Source organism: Choloepus didactylus, chromosome 23 (assembly GCF_015220235.1).
Source record: "Choloepus didactylus isolate mChoDid1 chromosome 23, mChoDid1.pri, whole genome shotgun sequence".
NCBI classification, from domain to species: Eukaryota; Metazoa; Chordata; class Mammalia; order Pilosa; family Megalonychidae; genus Choloepus; species Choloepus didactylus.
The window spans coordinates 25206195-25224242 of record NC_051329.1 but is presented as its reverse complement, the minus strand read 5'-3'; the positions used below and the strand labels follow the sequence as shown (position 1 = coordinate 25224242).

The 18048-nt window shown below is 38.3% G+C and overlaps 1 protein-coding gene across 2 annotated transcripts in view; it reads left to right on the top strand.

Moving 5' to 3' along the window:
• Positions 1-17470, top strand: part of PITPNB (phosphatidylinositol transfer protein beta) — a 68014-nt gene extending 50544 nt beyond the window's left edge. Inside the window, exons 9-12 of one of the 2 annotated variants that reach the window (XM_037816815.1) lie at positions 9716-9826; positions 11523-11645; positions 14952-15027; positions 16209-17470. In XM_037816815.1, the coding sequence (XP_037672743.1) occupies positions 9716-9826; positions 11523-11645; positions 14952-14999 (282 nt within the window). In that variant the 3' untranslated portion in view covers positions 15000-15027; positions 16209-17470. The remainder of the gene's footprint in view (positions 1-9715; positions 9827-11522; positions 11646-14951; positions 15028-16208) is intronic. The other variant, XM_037816814.1, reaches the window with a different exon arrangement.
• Positions 17471-18048: the final 578 nt, after the last annotated feature.

Below are 18048 nucleotides of genomic sequence, written 5' to 3'. Positions count from 1 at the left end.
AGCTTATGACTCTCCATCTGCCTGTCTGCACTTTTTGTGCTCTGCAGCATTATGGGAGTTTTGTAGCTCTGCATTCATGGTATATGCTAGAGCTTAGCAATTCCTGTTATTACCAGTGATAGATTTCCAGTGGTCAGGGTCAGTGGGATATCTTTTAGAAACTTCTTGTAAATCTGTCATAAGGTGTAATTTAAGTAACTTGACCCCTCTGAGCCTCGGTCTCCAGATCCTTAAAATGGGAATGTATTGCTAACTGCCTCAGAAGTTGTTGTAAAGAGTAAGAATGTTAAGTTCCTAACACAGGAGGAGTGGATGATGTAGCTCTTTTCATTGTTGTCCTGCTATTTTCTAAATCCCTTTAAAAATAAAAGAATTTTTATTCCTCATCATCCCTTGGGGTTGATGAGATCTATAAATATATGCCACCCTATTTATGACACAGTTATTCCTTATCTCTGTCTAGTGTCCCAAGGATTCCTTCTGGTTCTAGTATCTGGGGATTGTTAAACACGTTCGGCTTTACCCGTCCTTACCCTTTGTGGTTGAATATGTTGAACAAGTGCTTGACTTAGGTCAGCCATGTAGCAGAGGACCACGCAAGTTTGGAGAGCCTCTACTAGCAAAGAATGAAGAGCTTGCTAAGTAATAGATTTTGTTAATTTTCACATTTGTTAAGAGCACAGATATTTTCTTTAGCCCATGGCATGATACATATTTTTTATCTTTTAAAAAACCAACCCAGAGAGGCAGGCCTTAGTTGTATATTCATTTTCCTGTTGAAGAAAGAATTTTTTAAATCTGAATCCATGAATTATATTTTATTATTTAGGGTTCAGCACTTGATCAAGTGACTCTCTGCATGGTAATGGGAGATAAATTTATAACCTGATTAAGATTTTTGCTTCAAGGCAGCTTTGAGCATTTCCCATGGATATAAATGTCTTGCTTTGTTGTATCACTGTGTGTGTGTGTGTGCGTTTGTACATGTTTTTGGTTTTATGTTTTTTGTTTTTTGTTTAGGCTGTATGTGTGTGGTATGACTACATATTCTGATGGTTTATCAGAAACATTTTATGCATAGATTCCTTTTAGCTTTCCAAATTGCCTTTTCTAATCTGGGTGAGGAGTTGTCATTTTAACAAATTGAAACGCCACCTTTGACGATTATGATGTCATTTTTATCCTATGGCAAGACCTCCTTCCTTTGTTCATTTAAGCCAGATACATTGTGAAGATTTAAGCTTCTTTGTCTACATATGTGCCATCGTTAATAATTAGACCTGTAAAGGCCTTTGTAGGAGGCTTTGCCAAAGCATTTGTCCCTTACAGTGCTTGACATGCCTTGAAAGTCTCAGCCAGTACTCTGAATATTTGGGTGTAAGGTAACCAGGTCAGATAAAGTGATCTAGAAATTGTGGTGGTTTTTATACTATGCTTATATGAACTCTCAATACTGAACAAATTCCGGTTATCTTTGTACATATGCCATTTCTAACCATAAAGACTTGTCCTGTTTCTCTTCTGTGTGCATTAAACTCCAATCTAAGCAGAAGCTCTGGCAGTTGGATTGGCCTTTCAGAAGTTTGTCATACCCTTTACGTGCTCAACCATGCTTTAGAGACATTCTAGAATAGCCATTGAGGCCATCTGTATCCTCCAAAGCCAGTATAGGGCAGTCATTTTTGTGGATTATAGAGACACTAATTTGTTTCCTGTCATGTTGCCAAGCTTCCTTTCTCTTTCTACCCGGTATCTGTGAAAAGGTGGTGTTAGCCTCAGTTATCACTGGCCTAAGGTAAAGATACTACAAGATTCTATTGGCCTGGGGAAGGAAGCATGGAAGTATGCAATGAGGGAGAAGTTGAAATCCAGCTTTGGAAATCTCTGCGAGACAGATGAGTAGGAAAGTTACCCAGAAAATCCTCTTGTGGCTAATGAGCAGTGTCCTTTACTTGATAAGCCATCTCAGTAGAAAGACTGATGGGTCCCACTTGTTAGTCTAGGCATGTCTGAGTCCCAGGAAGGATATGAATGCATTTTTAAAATACATTCCCTCCCTGTAATCTCACATTTGAAACCCCATAGTGGTGGCAGAAAGAGGCGTAATGGTTAGTTTCTGGTTTTGGATTACACCTAACAGAGCAGACCTTAAAACATGGCTGATTTTTGGAATATCTGGTTTGACAAGTAGGTTTTTAAGTCAATTTAAAGGCTATGTATTTAACACTTACAATGTGATAATTATACTACCTCCTACAGAGAACACAAAAAAGCTATTCTATGTCTTCAAGGAGCTAAGTGTCCCAAATTTACATGAGTTCTAGCCTTACTCAGGAATTCTGAATATTCTGTTCTCGGGCAAAGTGAAAGGATTTGGGCACAAGCAAAAGAAGTGCTTTACTGGGTTCAAGAAGTGAGTTGGCAGGATGGGCCTCTTGCAGATCATGTTACTGCCACTGGCAGGAACATAGTTTTCTTCATGAGTTTCATTTCTATGTAGTGTCACTCCTACAGTAATTGGACACAAGTCTGGAGTACATGTCATCGTCCTGATTAGTAAAACGGGTGTGACCAACAAAAATTAAGTTTGGAGACATGGAAAATGTGACTGATTTATCCTCTCACAGGCAGTAAACTTTTCTGTCTTAGTTTCATTTTACCTAGTTTTGTAAAAAATTTTTTAACCTACAATTAGTTAAATCTTTTGAAATTTATCTCACATTTGCTTCTTCCATTTAACATTTCCCATTTGCCCAACCAGGTGGGAATCTCCTGCCTTTGACCTCTACTAGAATAGTTTGTTGCTGGCCTTCTCATGACACTTAGTGTGTCTAGTATCAGGGTGGTTGTTTATATGTTCACTCTGTCTTCCTTCCCCACCTCTCTGTCCCCTGTTCCTCACACTGAATTTTAAACCACAGGATCTGCATCTAACTTCATATGTAGCAGTGCCTAGCTCACGGTACATGCTTAATGAGTATCTGTTGATTCAAATTAACAGTCTTGAACTGAATAAAAATGTTGCTCACCTAGCCAGGGTCTTAGAGACTATAATTGTCCAATGTAGGCCTATCCAAATGGCTAAAAGCTAAACAAAGTGGAGGGAATGGCTGAGAGTTGGGGATTTGGGTTTCAGTTGGAAATTCAGTACACATACTTCACACATATTCTGCACTCTTGCGTTGGTATTTACTGATGCATGCACTGACAGCAGCCCCACCAGTGCATTTATTTTTAGCTTCTTTAGTGAAATCTGGGTTGGGAACTTAAATTACAAAGTCAGCACCTGATACTGAGCATTCAGATTGCCTGAGATGGAAAAATTAAAATATGAAAGGGAGTATGAGCCATATAGAATTGGCCATGTCCTTGGAAAGTATTAATTCTAGTTAAATGTAGGATGGACCTATTCCATCTTCACCCCAAGTTTTTAAATAGAGAACAAGTATACATAGCGTTGACAGGCAGCACGAGACCGTGAGAGGACTACAATTTTGTAAAATGAGTTTCCAGAATGCCTTTGGATTCTTTTGTTTTATTTTAATTCTCTTTTATGTTTGTATACATTTGTTTGTCACAGATACAAGAGACCAGTTCTTGTGGATAACGTGGGCTGATTGCTTACCATTCCAGCTAAACATGCAGCGTTTTGTTTAGTTACGTTGGGTGGCTCCAGCATACATTACTCCCCCTTAGGCCCTGTCCACATACCGTAGAGTAACCTAATATGCCTTGTGAAATTAAAAACATGGTTTGGGCTTTGGGGTTTCATTGTAGTTAGAAACATGAAATTTAAGGAATTCAATGAATATACAAACTAAATAAAATTTTACAGACATTTCACAACTAGCTAGTGCTTGCTATGTTACAGATAGAATGTAAATTATGAAGAGAAATGGGTCATATATTTAGGTTCTTCTGTTAACTCATGACTCTCATATTATGGAACTTCTGATTGTACTGTCTTTTTATAACCAGCCTATCTCTACCTCCTTTCTTTTTGTCATTTTAAATTTTCAAGCTTTAACCTCTGTAAAACTCATGTGTATAAAAAAAGTAATAATAACTCTGTTTACTTCTAGATTTCTGTGTATGTATGTAAGTCAAATTCAGGAATCAGTTAATCTTGTTTTGCCTTAGGTAAATGGACAGGATTGCTTTAGGAACTTAGATTAGGAAATGTTGGGTTTGGGCTGGATTGGAGTTATATGTGTAAGATCATAATTCAAATTTTGGCTTTATTTGCTTTGGTGTCATTATCTTAACCGATGAAGAGGACAGTCAAAAACATTTGTAGGGCATTGTTCCAAGTCTGGGGTCTCAAGTACTTGTCCTATGAAGATTTTTCATATTTTGAAAGTTGCACATTTCTTCACAAGAATGTTTCTGATGACTGTTAAATGGCTATATATTTTTTTTATTAAATTCAGTTTTATTGAAATACATTCACACACCAAACAATCATCCATTATATACAATCTACTGTCCACAGTATGATAACATAGTTATGCGTTCATCACCACAGTCTATCTCTGAACATTTTCCTTACATCAGAAAGAACCAGAACAAGAATAAAAAATAAAAGTGAAAAAAAACACCCAAATCATCCCCCCATCCCACCCCATTTGTCCTTTAGTTTTTATCCCCATTCCTCCACTCATCCATACACTAGATAAAGGGGGTGTGATCCACAAGGTCTTCACAATCACACTGTCACCCCTTGTAATCTACATTATTATATAATTGTCTTCAGGAGTCTAGACTGCTGGGTTGGAGTTTGGTAGTTTCAGGTATTTACTTCTAGCTATTCCAATACATTAAATCCTAAGAGTTGTTATCTATATAGTGCATAAGAATGTCCACCAGAGTGACCTCTCGACTCCATTAAATTGCTGTATTTTACCCTGTTTGTATACCTCATGATTGCTTTTGAAGTTTAAGATCAGAAAAAAATTAAATACAGGCTGGAAATACAATATAATTACATATTGAACACTCATTCAGCTTGTTTTTTTGTGTTTTTGTTTGTTTGTTTTGTTTGGTGGTTATTATGTTAAACATCAAAAAGAAATGAGACAACAACATTTAGATTGTTTATAGCCAAAGAAGAGTGAAGATTTGAAGTCATTACCTGGATAACTTAGGGCAGAGGAAATCTTTGTTGTAATATACTTGGCTGAGGGCAAAAAAACTTTTTTAAAGCCTTTTTTTTTTTTAAGCATATTGTGTTTTTTTCTGATTGTAAAATGTTTTTACTTTATTAGCAGAAGAAATAAAAATCAGTTATATTCCCGCTATTCAGAGACAACTACTGCTGTTTAGTTTATCCTGATCCGTGCGGTTTATTCTGTTACATATATTTATACCATACATAGATACCTATTTATATTCACATTATCCTTTTTTTTCAGATTGCTAACTGTTCTTTGAAAAGATGCTTTTTAATAGCTCTATGTATACTAACCCATTGTTTGGAAGGCTTGTGAGGTGTGATGCTAGTAATCAGTCACCTTTAGTGGGTGTTGAGGTTAAGCCCAGGTCTTTGCTATTATAAATAAATCTACAGTCTTGTTATTTTCTTACCTGATGAACACGATACATTTCTGAAAGTCGAATTACCAGGTTTAAGGTTTATGGACAGCTTTAAGACTTTATCACATATTGTCAGATTTCACCCTAGAAACATGGTGGCAAAAGTTTTTTTTGGCTTTTACTTAACACATTTAAGTCAATTTCATTATTTTCTATTTCATCATTAAGTATGCAGAATTTTAAAGCCATTTTCTTAATTTTATCACAGTTTTAAGACCATAGTTCAAATTAAGGAGTAATCTCAAACCATTTTTAGAATTGGAAGAGATCTTACATATCATGTATCTACTTATTTATTGATCATTGAAGAAAAATTATGTTTAGCTTTTATGTTCTCAGGTTTCTCTTTTCTGGAGATATTTGAAATTATTTCTGTAAGGATCATCTTCTGTGCTTCACACTGTGTTGGTATTGATACAGTGGAGAATTCAGCCAAGAAATAAATGCAGTGGTTATTTGTTTTTGTTTTAGTTGTTTTGCGTATTCATCCCTGAAGTTTTTATTTTTCTTTTTTTTAATAGTTACTGGCAAGTTGAATGGAAAACAGAAAGCAGATTGAGACTGAATATACATTTTGGATTTGGGGAGATAGCTTAGACAACTGGTTCTTTTCTGTCCTGTGTGGGTTGCAGTTTTAAAAATAAATTTTATAGACCACTGTTAATTATAAATTGCCAGTATTACCTTGATTGAGTTGAGCAGCCTAATAGTCAGTAGAAAGAAGGTGAGAAACCAACTTGGTTAATTGTCAAGTCACATGTATGTACTCTGTTTTTAGAGGCCAGGTTTGGTGTAGGCATGTTTGTATTACATTTAGCTTACTCTCTAATTAGAACCATGCTTCATCCTGCTGTTTTTATAAAATTGTTGGGAGAATTCTGAGGAGTAGGTGTTCCACTAGAAATACCACAGGTTTTCGTTTAGGACTAAGTATCCAACAATTTAGAATTTCAGAACAAAATTATCAGCAGTCCGTGATTAACAGGACCTTGGAATGTTCAGTCTGGAAGGTATCTGGGGGTATCATTGGTGCCTTGTGGGTACGCAGCCATATAGGAAATTCAGCCCCGGTGGGCAGGGGGGATGTTTTATTCAGCCCAGGCATAATATGGGATAAAATACAAAATTATAGGAAGTTTTAAGGACAATCCATCAGATGTCAGAGACATGTTGTGCTTAGGACCTGCAGCTGTGGACCAACCCCAGACCCTTGAAGAACTAAATTCATGCACGCCTTCTTTTCGTATCACCTCAGTGGAGGAAGAAAACTCTTGTTAGAGCCTAGCCTTTCCTTTTCTAGATAGAGAAGCTTGGCCAGAGAAGTTAAGCACCCTGCTCTCCTTACGTTGGAAGTCACGTTGCACGTTGGGAACTACAACCCAAGTTCCTTTACTCCTAGTGTAGTTGCTAGTATTTGACAGGTTTAACTCACAATTTTGAGTGCCATATTCTACATATGCCCAAATTGTAGTTCCTCTGAGGGTTTTCCAGTGACTCATTAGATTAGAGAGTATCCCCATACTAGGTTCACTGCTTATTGAAAAAAACAAACTGCGGAAAACCGACCTTGTCTTCCCTAAACCCCACCTCCCCAACTAAAAGATGGGGCACTCCGAAGCTAGTGCAGTCTTGGGGAAGGCTTCCACACATAGGAGCCTGCTTAAGTGCTGGGGGTCTGAGATCAAGGAGAGGGGTGGGCATAATGTAATGATGTGATTTTAGCACGGGCCCGCAGCCCCCACAACAGAAGGGTGTCCCTTCTGAAAGAGATTGCTGGCACCAAGGGCAGCAGTTTGTTTTATCCTTATTTATTTACAGAGTCATTCCTCCCTACCATCCACTTTCATGTTGCCTCACAACACCTAGCACAGAATTAGGACATATAATTGGCACCTGCTAAATACTGGCTGAATTAAACTTGTTCATAAAGTATGGGGTAATGTAAATACGTGGATGCTAAGTTTTCAGTTGGGTACTTTTTTCTTCATGGACAAGAAAGGTGATGGAAAAATAAACAGAACCAAGCCTGCCAAGTTCTGTTGATGTAGAACTCACCCACAGGACTGTGTGCCATATTATTATTTAAATGCTTGCTGGTGTTACCTCACTGATTTAACCCATGTACCAGGTTATTATTCAGAAGATGAAGTGTTACTGCAGAAGAAATTTCTTGAGAAAAGTTGATCAGTCATGCAGGAGTCTACAGAGTTTTCAGTCTCATTAATAATACCAAGTTAGAATTTTTTCATATATCTTCTCCCTAGAATTCACTTGAAACTAGAACATTATAGAGAGTTTGGAAAAATGTGGTCTGGTATTATGATTGTATAAATGAAAAATAGTCTTGAGGTTTTAGAATAAAACTTAGAAATTAATCATGTTTTGAATTTATGTTTATGTGGCTGAACGGAAAGAATATTTGCTCATACACCATGAATGTATTGAGAGTGGAACATGAGAATGAGTTGACAGGATGTGACAGTGGCACACAGTGGGATTTATGCCAGTATTGTCATGGCTTGAGCACTGGGGGAAGCTGAGGACATGGCAAAGAAGGGAAGAACCTTGCAGAAGGCTGCTGTATCAACTTTGACTCAGCAATTTAGTTTTTATCGAAAGGGTCCCCATAGCATTGTACATGACTTTTTCTTACAAGCAACTTTATTTACAGTGGTTTTGGAAATTCAAAGTGGTAAATAAAATTCTATTCAGAAATAAGGGTGGGAGAGAACTAACATGTATGAAGTCTTTTAATCGCACCCACTAAGCACAAAACATACCCTGCTTTATTTAGTCCTCCCAGCAATCCTAAGCACCAGTGATGGGGTTTAAATTACCAAGTGACCCTTCCTCCAGGCCACACCTTTAGGCTACTTCTATTGTTCTGATCCTTGAATAAGTATCTGCATTCTGTGCTTTTACTATGCACTCCTGAGAGCAGGAACCATGTGTGCCTTTGTTCCCTGCCATAATCCTAGGCCAGGCTTATTGCGTAGCAGTCTGATCTGCCACACAGATCAGTTGGAGGAACCACATGCTAAGTAGATCCATAGTAAAAACACTGCTATGTGCTGTGAGCTCCTGATTTCACACCCCACTCACCCCCATCCCCCCAAATAAACATGCTGGTGCATTGAGCTTACTAAGGCAGGAACGTCCACTGATAAATTTTGCAGAACTAATAATACAATAGGTTGCAACACCCCCCTCATTTTTATAATGAGAAATGTTAAAACCTACTTTAAAAAAAAGCAAAAACTGGAGGAATTGAACATTGAAGATCTCCACCTATTTTCTACAGTTGTTAACATTTTGCCATATTTGCCTTCCCCTCCGGTCTCTTCCCATTCCATCCATTCCTTTCTCCACACAAATACATAGGTTTTCATGTTTGGCTGAATCATTTGAAAGTAAATTATAGATAATAAATTTGTCACTTTAGTCTCTCAACCTAGAATAGTCCCCCCACCTCTCATGCTTTTTTTTTTCTCCCTTTTTTACTACCACAAATCTTGATTTGATTTCTTAACTACAACATTTAAACTATGAGGTGTAATTTGTGGAAATTTAAACTCTATATGTATGGGATTTGCCTTCTAATACTAGATAATTACAGATTATTCTTGCTGCTCACATCACTTTTCATATCCCTCTTCTACTGCAAATACCAGTTAATAAACACTGCCCTCCACTTGCCAGTATTTGAAAGACACAGAAGACTAAACTTCCTCCTCATTTTTTATTGTGCCTCACCACATCCTTGGTGGGAATGCAATAATGGCATTATGAGAACACTTATGTATAAAAGGCTCACTGTTGATATGATGAGAAGGGAATTTGGTATTTAATGTGAAAAATCTGAGTAGTGTAATTTGAGGCAGAGCCATGTGCCTATCAAACTTTAGAGCTAGGAAGTAACTTTATCTGTGGATGGTGAGTTTACAGCAGGGGAATACTTCTGCCTTTGCTAAAATGGTTTACAATTTCCAGATATCTGAATTAAACACATCTGAGATTGTAACTTGCTTCACACATATCTGTGATGTTGTTACACAAAAGTCAGTTTTAATCACAACATAAATATTTAAGTCACAATTTTTCCTTTTCAATTTTCCTCATCTAGAAGGAGCTGGCAAACAACCCAGACTGCCCTAAGATGTGTGCCTATAAGCTGGTGACCATCAAATTCAAGTGGTGGGGACTGCAAAGCAAAGTAGAAAACTTCATTCAGAAGGTAAAATGTGTTCAAAATGTGGTTAAATTTCAATTAAGAATTGAGGTATTTCTCTGTTACCACTTTTCTTTCTTTGTGAGATAAAAGTCACTGTCCCTGCGTAATTCCTTTCTGCCCTTCTATTTCTCCTTGGAATCAGTTGTCTGCAGAGGTTCTAAAGGGGCTTTCTGTGAGGAAGCACATAGCAGTTTGCTGTTGAAAGCACTTTCCTGATACTTTTGCCCAGTTCCTCTGTGGAAGCCCTTTGCCTGGTAACCCTCTGAACATAATCTGAGGATCCAAATTCTAATTGCCTCTTTTATATATGTCTTTATTAAAGTAAAAGTAACATGGGCAATTAGATCTAGGAAGAGGGGAGAGCTGCAGTTGTATAAATACACATGGTTATAAATACCCAAGGAATGTGGAAAGTTTCTTTGGTGTTTACTTTTCCTGCCATGTGAATATTTATTCCATTATCATTATAAAGAAACCCCCATTATGTCTGACTCCCACAACTAGTTGTGTCTGAGTTTTACCTTCACTTTTCTACTTTTAAATTGTATCTGCTTTTAACATTTTAAAATGAAAACGATCTCAAAGTGCTGGAAAAGTTTGATTATTCTTGGACCTGCTTGCAGTTGGCCTACAGTAGGCACTCTGTAAATATTGGCTTCCTTCCTTCCTCTTGGATCATAATAATAGATTAATAATCTAGTTCTGATAAAATAAGAAGTCACATATGTAATTGATGAAGTTCCTTCTGTTCATAGAAAAAAAATTTTAAAGTTGAAGATTGTCCAAGAGTACTTTCTGTTCTGTGCACTTTTCTCTTTTCTTGGGAGTGTTTAGTAAAACTTAAGTAATCCAGCATTTAAAACCACTGACTATGTACATGGCCATATGTAGTGACAGAAACATGAGAGAAGAAAAATAATGGAGATGAGAGTATGCAGTAATTCTTAATTTAATAAAGCATCTTATTCCAGAGAGTCCGAGACTCTTCTTTGAGTACATGATTGTATTCCACCTCTCACTTGCTCTGAATTGCAGAGAAGTTAAGAATGATAACTAGAGTTTTATAACTAAAGAAATTGAGTTGACCTTTAGCCATTGGAATTTCAAAGAAGGTAAAAATAAGTTGGGTAGAGCAGAAATAGATTAGTAGTTATGTAGGGCCAGAGAAGGATAGAGGGATTGAAAAGGACTGCTAAGGGGTATGAGGTTTTTCTTTTTGGAGTAACGAAAATGTTCTAAAATTGTTTGTGGTGATGAATGTGCAACTCTATGAATACACTAAAAGCCAGTGATTGTACTTTGGTTGGATTATATGGTATGTGAATATATTTCAATAAAATGGCTTTTTAAAAATAAGTAAATTAAATAATTAAGTAAATTAATCAAGTAAGTAAGTAATTGGGTCCAGCAGGACTTTATGTTGTATCAGGACCTGTACACCACATTTTTTTAGTCTCTGTTAAGTCATGCTCCCTTTGCCAGGGGAGATTATTTCACATTTCACAGGAAAATTTTTCTTTTTATTTTGTTGTACAAATTGATAATAGGATGGAATTAGGATTTCTACTAATAGAAGTCGAGTAGTCTTTTTAAACCAAGTATGTGTAAGTTTCATGGATTAATTGGGACATGAAAGTTAATTTATGATTAATCCTAGATTTTTCGCCATCTCAAACAACTTTTCTTCTTGTTTTAAAAGCAAGAAAAAAGGATATTTACGAACTTTCATCGCCAGCTCTTTTGTTGGATTGACAAGTGGATTGATCTGACAATGGAAGACATTAGAAGGATGGAAGATGAAACTCAAAAAGAACTAGAAACAGTAAGACTGCCCATTCAGTGGGAATTCTCTAATTGTCCTTTTCTAAAACTGTTTGCATGCTTAGTAAGTGTAGGCTTAGAATTCAAGAGAGTTATTAAAAGCCATTCATAAATCTGTTTATCTTCCTCAAAATTGAGTTTCTTAGACACTAATATCCCTTTGCATGTTCTGATTTCTCTTTTGCTGAGCATCTTTCATGAAGGTAGACTAGTGCTTCCTTGACCTAGAGTTTATTAATTGTAAAATGTCCACTGGTTTTGTATTATTTTTTATGCATTATTTCTCTGTGCTGGTACCTGCGTCCTTTTAGATACTCAAACTGTGTCAGACCAAGTTGCCGTAGTTCATTGGGGGTGTGGGGGTCATACATGTCACCACAGTAACTCCTATTTCCTTCTTCTGTAGAAAAGGTAAGGGTAGTGGTTTTGTCCCTGGTTCCAGAAATGCTTTTTCCCTTTCCCCACCTAGCAACGAATCCTTTCTTCATAAGCTTAGGTAGAAGTTCAGGTGAGCCTTGGGCTGGAGGTCAGCCTGCCATGTTTGAAAGCTCAGGTACAGCACTGCCCCTCCCCGCTACCGTGAGCAGGCACTGCAGCCTGTGTGCATATGCGCACCTCTTCTCTCCTGGGGACAGATTCTTCCCTGACTTGCTCTTGCACGTGCCTGGTTTTGCTTTTGCCCTGGGCCACGCTTCTCTTCCATTGGCAGTAAACCTCCACTGGGGGGAAATGAACCCGAGGAATGTGGAGGACAGGCTAGCAGTTTCCATGCGGTCACCTGAAGTCCTGCCAGCAGTCCCAGTTTTGGAAGCCTGCAGGCGCAAGTGTTTGACTAATGCCTGTGTGTGAGGCAGGAACTCCATTTAATCACAGGAGAATGGCAGCAAATCAGGTTCTCTGGCACAGCAGAAAATCTGTTTCTCTGGCACACAGCATTGTAAAGAATCTGTGTTTAAAATTGCTTACTTTTGGTGATTATGGCAGATCTGCTTTTAATTAGTTTCGTACAAACCTTCTGAGAGGACTATGACATATTTTCTTTATAAGACAATAAAAAGTTTTAACCTTATCTTATACATAAAGTAAATTCTAGGCAGTCTCCAACTTATGAATGGATTTTGTTCCAAAATTTTTTAAGTTGTTTGAAATGTGGAACTTGTTTCCCCATAGAAACAACATTATAAATAGAGGTTCAGTTCCTAGGCCAGACAATAGAAGCTGCTTGGACCCCAGTTTTTCATACTAATAGTATGACTCTTGAGTTCTGGATCTTGGGAGTAATAGAATGGCGAAAGTGAAAGACTCCTTCACCCCCCTATTTTTAGGTTGGCCCAGGAAAACGTATTTAAACAGGCAATAGTTTGTTGTGGGTAATCCTCCTGCCTTTCTTTCCATGCTACTTTCCCACTGTTTTTCTTTTTCAAGAGCCAAGTTCCTTTCATTGACTGCCCTCCTTTCCATCCTTCCATTTATAATCCCTTTCCCGGGCCTTGCCTGGTCCCATTCCCCATCTCCCCCAAGTGCCCCAGGCATACCTGCTAGCGGTCCTTTGGCCCCTCAGTGTAGCTGGTCTCAGCTGGACAGTAAAAAGAAACCAGCATGACTGCACGCCTTCACACCATGCTCACAGCACAGGCCAGTATTTCCAAAAAGGATTTACCAAACACCGAGATAAAACAGAAAACGGATTTATTTTACTCGGTTTGGACCCTACGGAATGGTGGTCATGCTTGGGCTGGTGCTGAATGCAGCCCTCCCCAGTTTGGGCTCTTGAGTTCTGCCTGCCTCTGGGCCACTTGGACAGACCTCACTGGGGCCTCTAGCTTCCCTCACAAGTTTGCGAGCTCATGAGACCGGAACACAGAGGAGTCCCATTGTCAACACAAGACCCCTGGCGGAGAGCGGTGACTCTGGCTCCCGTCTGTGGTGGTTGGTGGGTCTGCAGGCTCAGCTGCTTCTCCACACGAGTCAATTCTTTATGAGTTAGGAACCGCCCCCCAGGAAAGTATGTCAGATAAACAAGCAATTTCACACAAAGCCAGGTTATTAGAAAGTACCATTGCTAATGTACCTACATGTCTTAAACTGACTAATTCCCTTACGCATTTGGGAGAAATCTGTCATGAGTTCAGGGTTGGGGGTACATAGCAGTTTCTTTGATAAATATTTCAAAACTTTTAAGACAGATTCCTTGGGTACTGATCACCATAACGTTAACTTGAAGTTAGTTTGCTCTGGGTCATTGGGGCCTGCGTTGTTCCACGCTGCACTGCTGCTGCTCTGAGTCCCACAGTTGGTTTGTGAGCATCTTCGGATATGGGCAGCGGCATGCCTGCAGACCCAAACTCCTACCCAGAAAGCACCCACTTCTTGGAAGAGGCTGACGTGGTTTCAGGTCCTCTTCACCACAGAGGAATTTCCTCTTTACTTGAAGTCTTGTTCCTGACACCCAATGATAGAATTTGAAGCATTGTAATTTTCCTTCTAATTCACAAATATTTTAAGAATTGGATTTCTTTCAAATTGGTTTTGACCCTGGAGAAAAGGAATAGGCAGGAGAGGGGTGCCCCTGTTTGTAATGTTGCAGAGAAATACCGAGGTTCCGCTTAGCGGCTGAAGGAATACCGTGGCAAACCTTGTACCTGTTTGTTCCCAGCTGGTCGTTCGGGGTGGGGGCGGGGGGGGGGTTGTGAATAGAAATATGTTTATTATGTTTATTCCTTTTCTACCCATTCTTTTCTGGATTTTCTCATTGAGTTTGTTTTAATTGTCTGTAGGCCGTTGTCATTAATGCCTGTGCTTCCTGATGCATGCTTGTGTCTTTTGTTGTTTCTTACACATTGTTGCTGTGCTATCTTGTCCCTCCTTTGTCTTCCCCTCTTTTCAATAAACTTTCTCTAAAGTGCTCCTCTGAGAGACCTGGTCTCAGATGCAGCAGAGGTTGCCATGTCTCATGGCTTCCTGTGTGGACCAGACAGGGAGGCATTTTCTCACATCGTCTTGGTGAACAGTTCATTTACCCCTTGGCTCTCTTTGATAATTTCAGATCAGTCTGCAGGCTTTTGTTTCGTAGATTCGAGAATAGGTAATATATTTTTTGAGCTGTGTAAGAAAAACCTTTTGCAAGATTGTCTTTTAAACCAAGTTTCCTAAAGGGGCCTCAGAAGTTCCTTCTCAGTGTGGGTATGGTTATAAACAGGTAGCTGTCACTTCACAGTCTCTTCTAGACCTTTTTATTCCCCCTTGCTTACTAACCCATATTTAGAGTCTATGATTTCAGCAGCTCATGATTTTATTTTATGTTTAGATGCGTAAGAAGGGTTCCGTCCGAGGCACATCGGCTGCTGATGTCTAGATCAGGGTCAGAGACAATATCAAACTGTGTAAGTGAAGATCTGGGTAAAAAGAATATTTACAAACCAATACCTTTCTGGTATTGCCAAGCAGAGAAACTTAAGTGTTAAATGTTTTATTTTTAGAATTAAAAATTTAAGTATATTTTAGTAATTCATAGTGAACACTTGAGTTATTATTCTGTAAGAATTGTATGTGTGGAACAGGTTGAATTTAGTAATCCCAGGCTAGTTCTTAGTGTTGCAGGTTGGAAACTGGCTGCCAAGTGCACTTATTCATCATGTGACCTTGTTCTTGGAAGCCGGCTGATGTTTCATCGATAGACAGCTAAATGACCTATTTTCTCAGTAGGACCATTTGTGGTTAGTAAGGAAATACATAAAAGCACTGGAAATCAAACTAAGGGGGAGAGCCTTCATCCCATGCCATTTAAGGACAACCCCAGTGATTCATTTTAGGTGAAATTTTTTCTGTACATCAGAAAGTCTTCATGTTGAATCTTCAATTATCTTTACATTTAGTTTTAATATGTGTAAATGCACTTTAGTTTTAATTGACAATTTAGTATTACTCCTCTAAAACAAACTCATGTACCCAATAGATATTCCTAGAGGGGAAAAAAAGCATCAAAATCTATCCCACGTATCGAAACAGTATAAGTAAAGAAAAATCGACAGTACATTATTGTTCTTTATTAGTATTGAACTAAGATGTTCATTGGGGAAAAGAACAATATGTAACACTCCCCTTGCTCCAAAGTGGTCCTTTTCTGCCCTCTTACTTGAGCTCCCTGCTCTTTAATTGTTGAATATGGGGATAAATGAAATGTTCAGTTATGAAGAAGTAATTATACCAAGTAAGAATAAATTAAGTCTCCTAAGATTTCCTCCAAAGTCCTTTCTTTAAACTCAATGTTCATTTAAATAATTTTTTTTAGTTACTGTTATTTTTGTTAAGTTCTTCTAAGTTTCTGTGACTTATTGCTGCTTCTAATTTATTATTTTCCTCTGATTGAACATGTGCTATTAGTAAGACCAGAATCTTAAAAGAGAGATTAAATGTTTGAAATGCAGCATTTGGAGTACATTTTCTGCTGAAAGTTTTCCTACATTGATGATTTTTTTCTGGAGAATGTGTGTAACAACTACTGTCTTAACGTTTTTTGTGTCTCCTTGTATTTTGACATTGCACTCTTTCACTTTTCTTACAGTTACGTAATCAAGGTCAAGTGAGGGGAACAAGTGCAGCCAGTGATGAGTAAAGAAGAATCGGACCAGTGTCTTACAGTGTTGACGTTTCCCAGACATGTGCATACGACTTTGTACACACATGCAGAGGTTCCCAACCACGTGTGTATATATGTATGTGTGTGTAGATCTGTAGCTGTATATAAAACGCATGTAGAGCTACAGATAAAGGTACACACATTTGTGTATATATATATGTACATACATACATATGGAAGGGATTAGTACAATGTCTCCAAAGTACTGTACCTATCTTCGGCAAGAATGCAGAAGAAAATATTTTCAATATATATACCTGGAACAGATTTTAATAATTATCAGAGTAATATCATTAATGGACAAATTGACTGCAACATAATACTAGCTGGTATGTTTCATAAATGTCAAGTTGTGGACCAATATATATATATATATATATAGCCTTTTATTATCTTTCCATTCTTTAAATCAGTCTTAAAAATTTTTATTTTAGACCCATAAGCAAACAGACTCCCACAGAAAAATTCATCCTAAATTTTTTTGGTATCTTAATGAATCTGGGATGTAAACTTTGAATGTATTTATAACTATTTATTTCTGGATGGTCGTCATCTTACAGCCAAATTTGACAATATCTACTAGTGAGGGGTAAAGTCACTGGCAAATTTTTACTTGTTTGCCCTGAACAAAAAATCCTTTTAAAAAATTTCCGGTTTTTATTGGATCTTTGTATTTTAAATTTCAAGTATTTTTCTACATCAAACCTAGCAAAAATGGAGATGACGGTTTCTGATTTATAATAAACACTATACAACTTTCAAGCGCCTGTTAGAAAAAGGAATTAAGAAATTAAATCTTAATAATATTGTAGGCTGTGTAGAAAAAGTGGATGTATAGCACTTCCATGGAGTCTTGTTTCTGAAATGACTGTTTTCTGAAATCGCAGCTTGGAAACTATGCAAATGGTCTAGATTCCTCACAGCTTACACAATAGGATACAGTGATGATGTTTTGCTCTTTTCATGTTGAAATACACTTTAAGGGTGGGGAGAGGATGCTGACTTTGAGACAGCAAGAAAGACCCAGCAAGAGGCTTGCCTGCCTGTGGTTAGGGGGCCCTGCTGAGGGACTGGTGTGCCTCTGCCCTTTCGATGTGCTCTCAATTGCAAGGTCCATGGGAACGGATCCTGGATCGGCATGATGAAAATGCCGCAATGCTGGTGAGACGCTGTTGCCTTTGGGGGGAGTGGGGGTAGGGGTGGGGGGAATTGGTTGGGAGTCCTTAAAAAAAAAGGCAACAATAGCTAGCTAGGATTTTTTTTTTTTATCAGCTTTCTCTGTCTGAATGCAGCTTTTCTCCTGTCAGTCCTGCAAGCTTGAGTAGAATGATATTGTGGAAGCCTTCGGGTCACAAACTGTCTTCTTTAACTTCTTGTCCCTCCTAAAACACGCCAGCCCGTGTAGTCAGATCACATTAGTAATCTGATTTGCTGACAGCCCGGCCATCCCTATGCCTCGTTTTTCCACATGTCCGACGTCCCCACTGCAGTGATAGCAGCGCCTCAGGCAGGGTGTTTAAAGCCCTCCCATACCCGCGAGGCCCGGTGGTCCTCAGCCACAAACCCCACGTCTCACGTGTCCTCCGTGTACTCAGGATAGAGACTCATGTTTACTTTCTGGGCACTGTTGTACGATAGGTTCTGTTAAAGCTTAATCATTGTCTGCAAAGTGTGTGGTAGGAGGAGGGGTATTGCTAATTTTGTGAAATAAAGAGTCTAGTCCTCTCCTTTTAATGAACTTAACTCTCACTGGCATCTGTAGCAT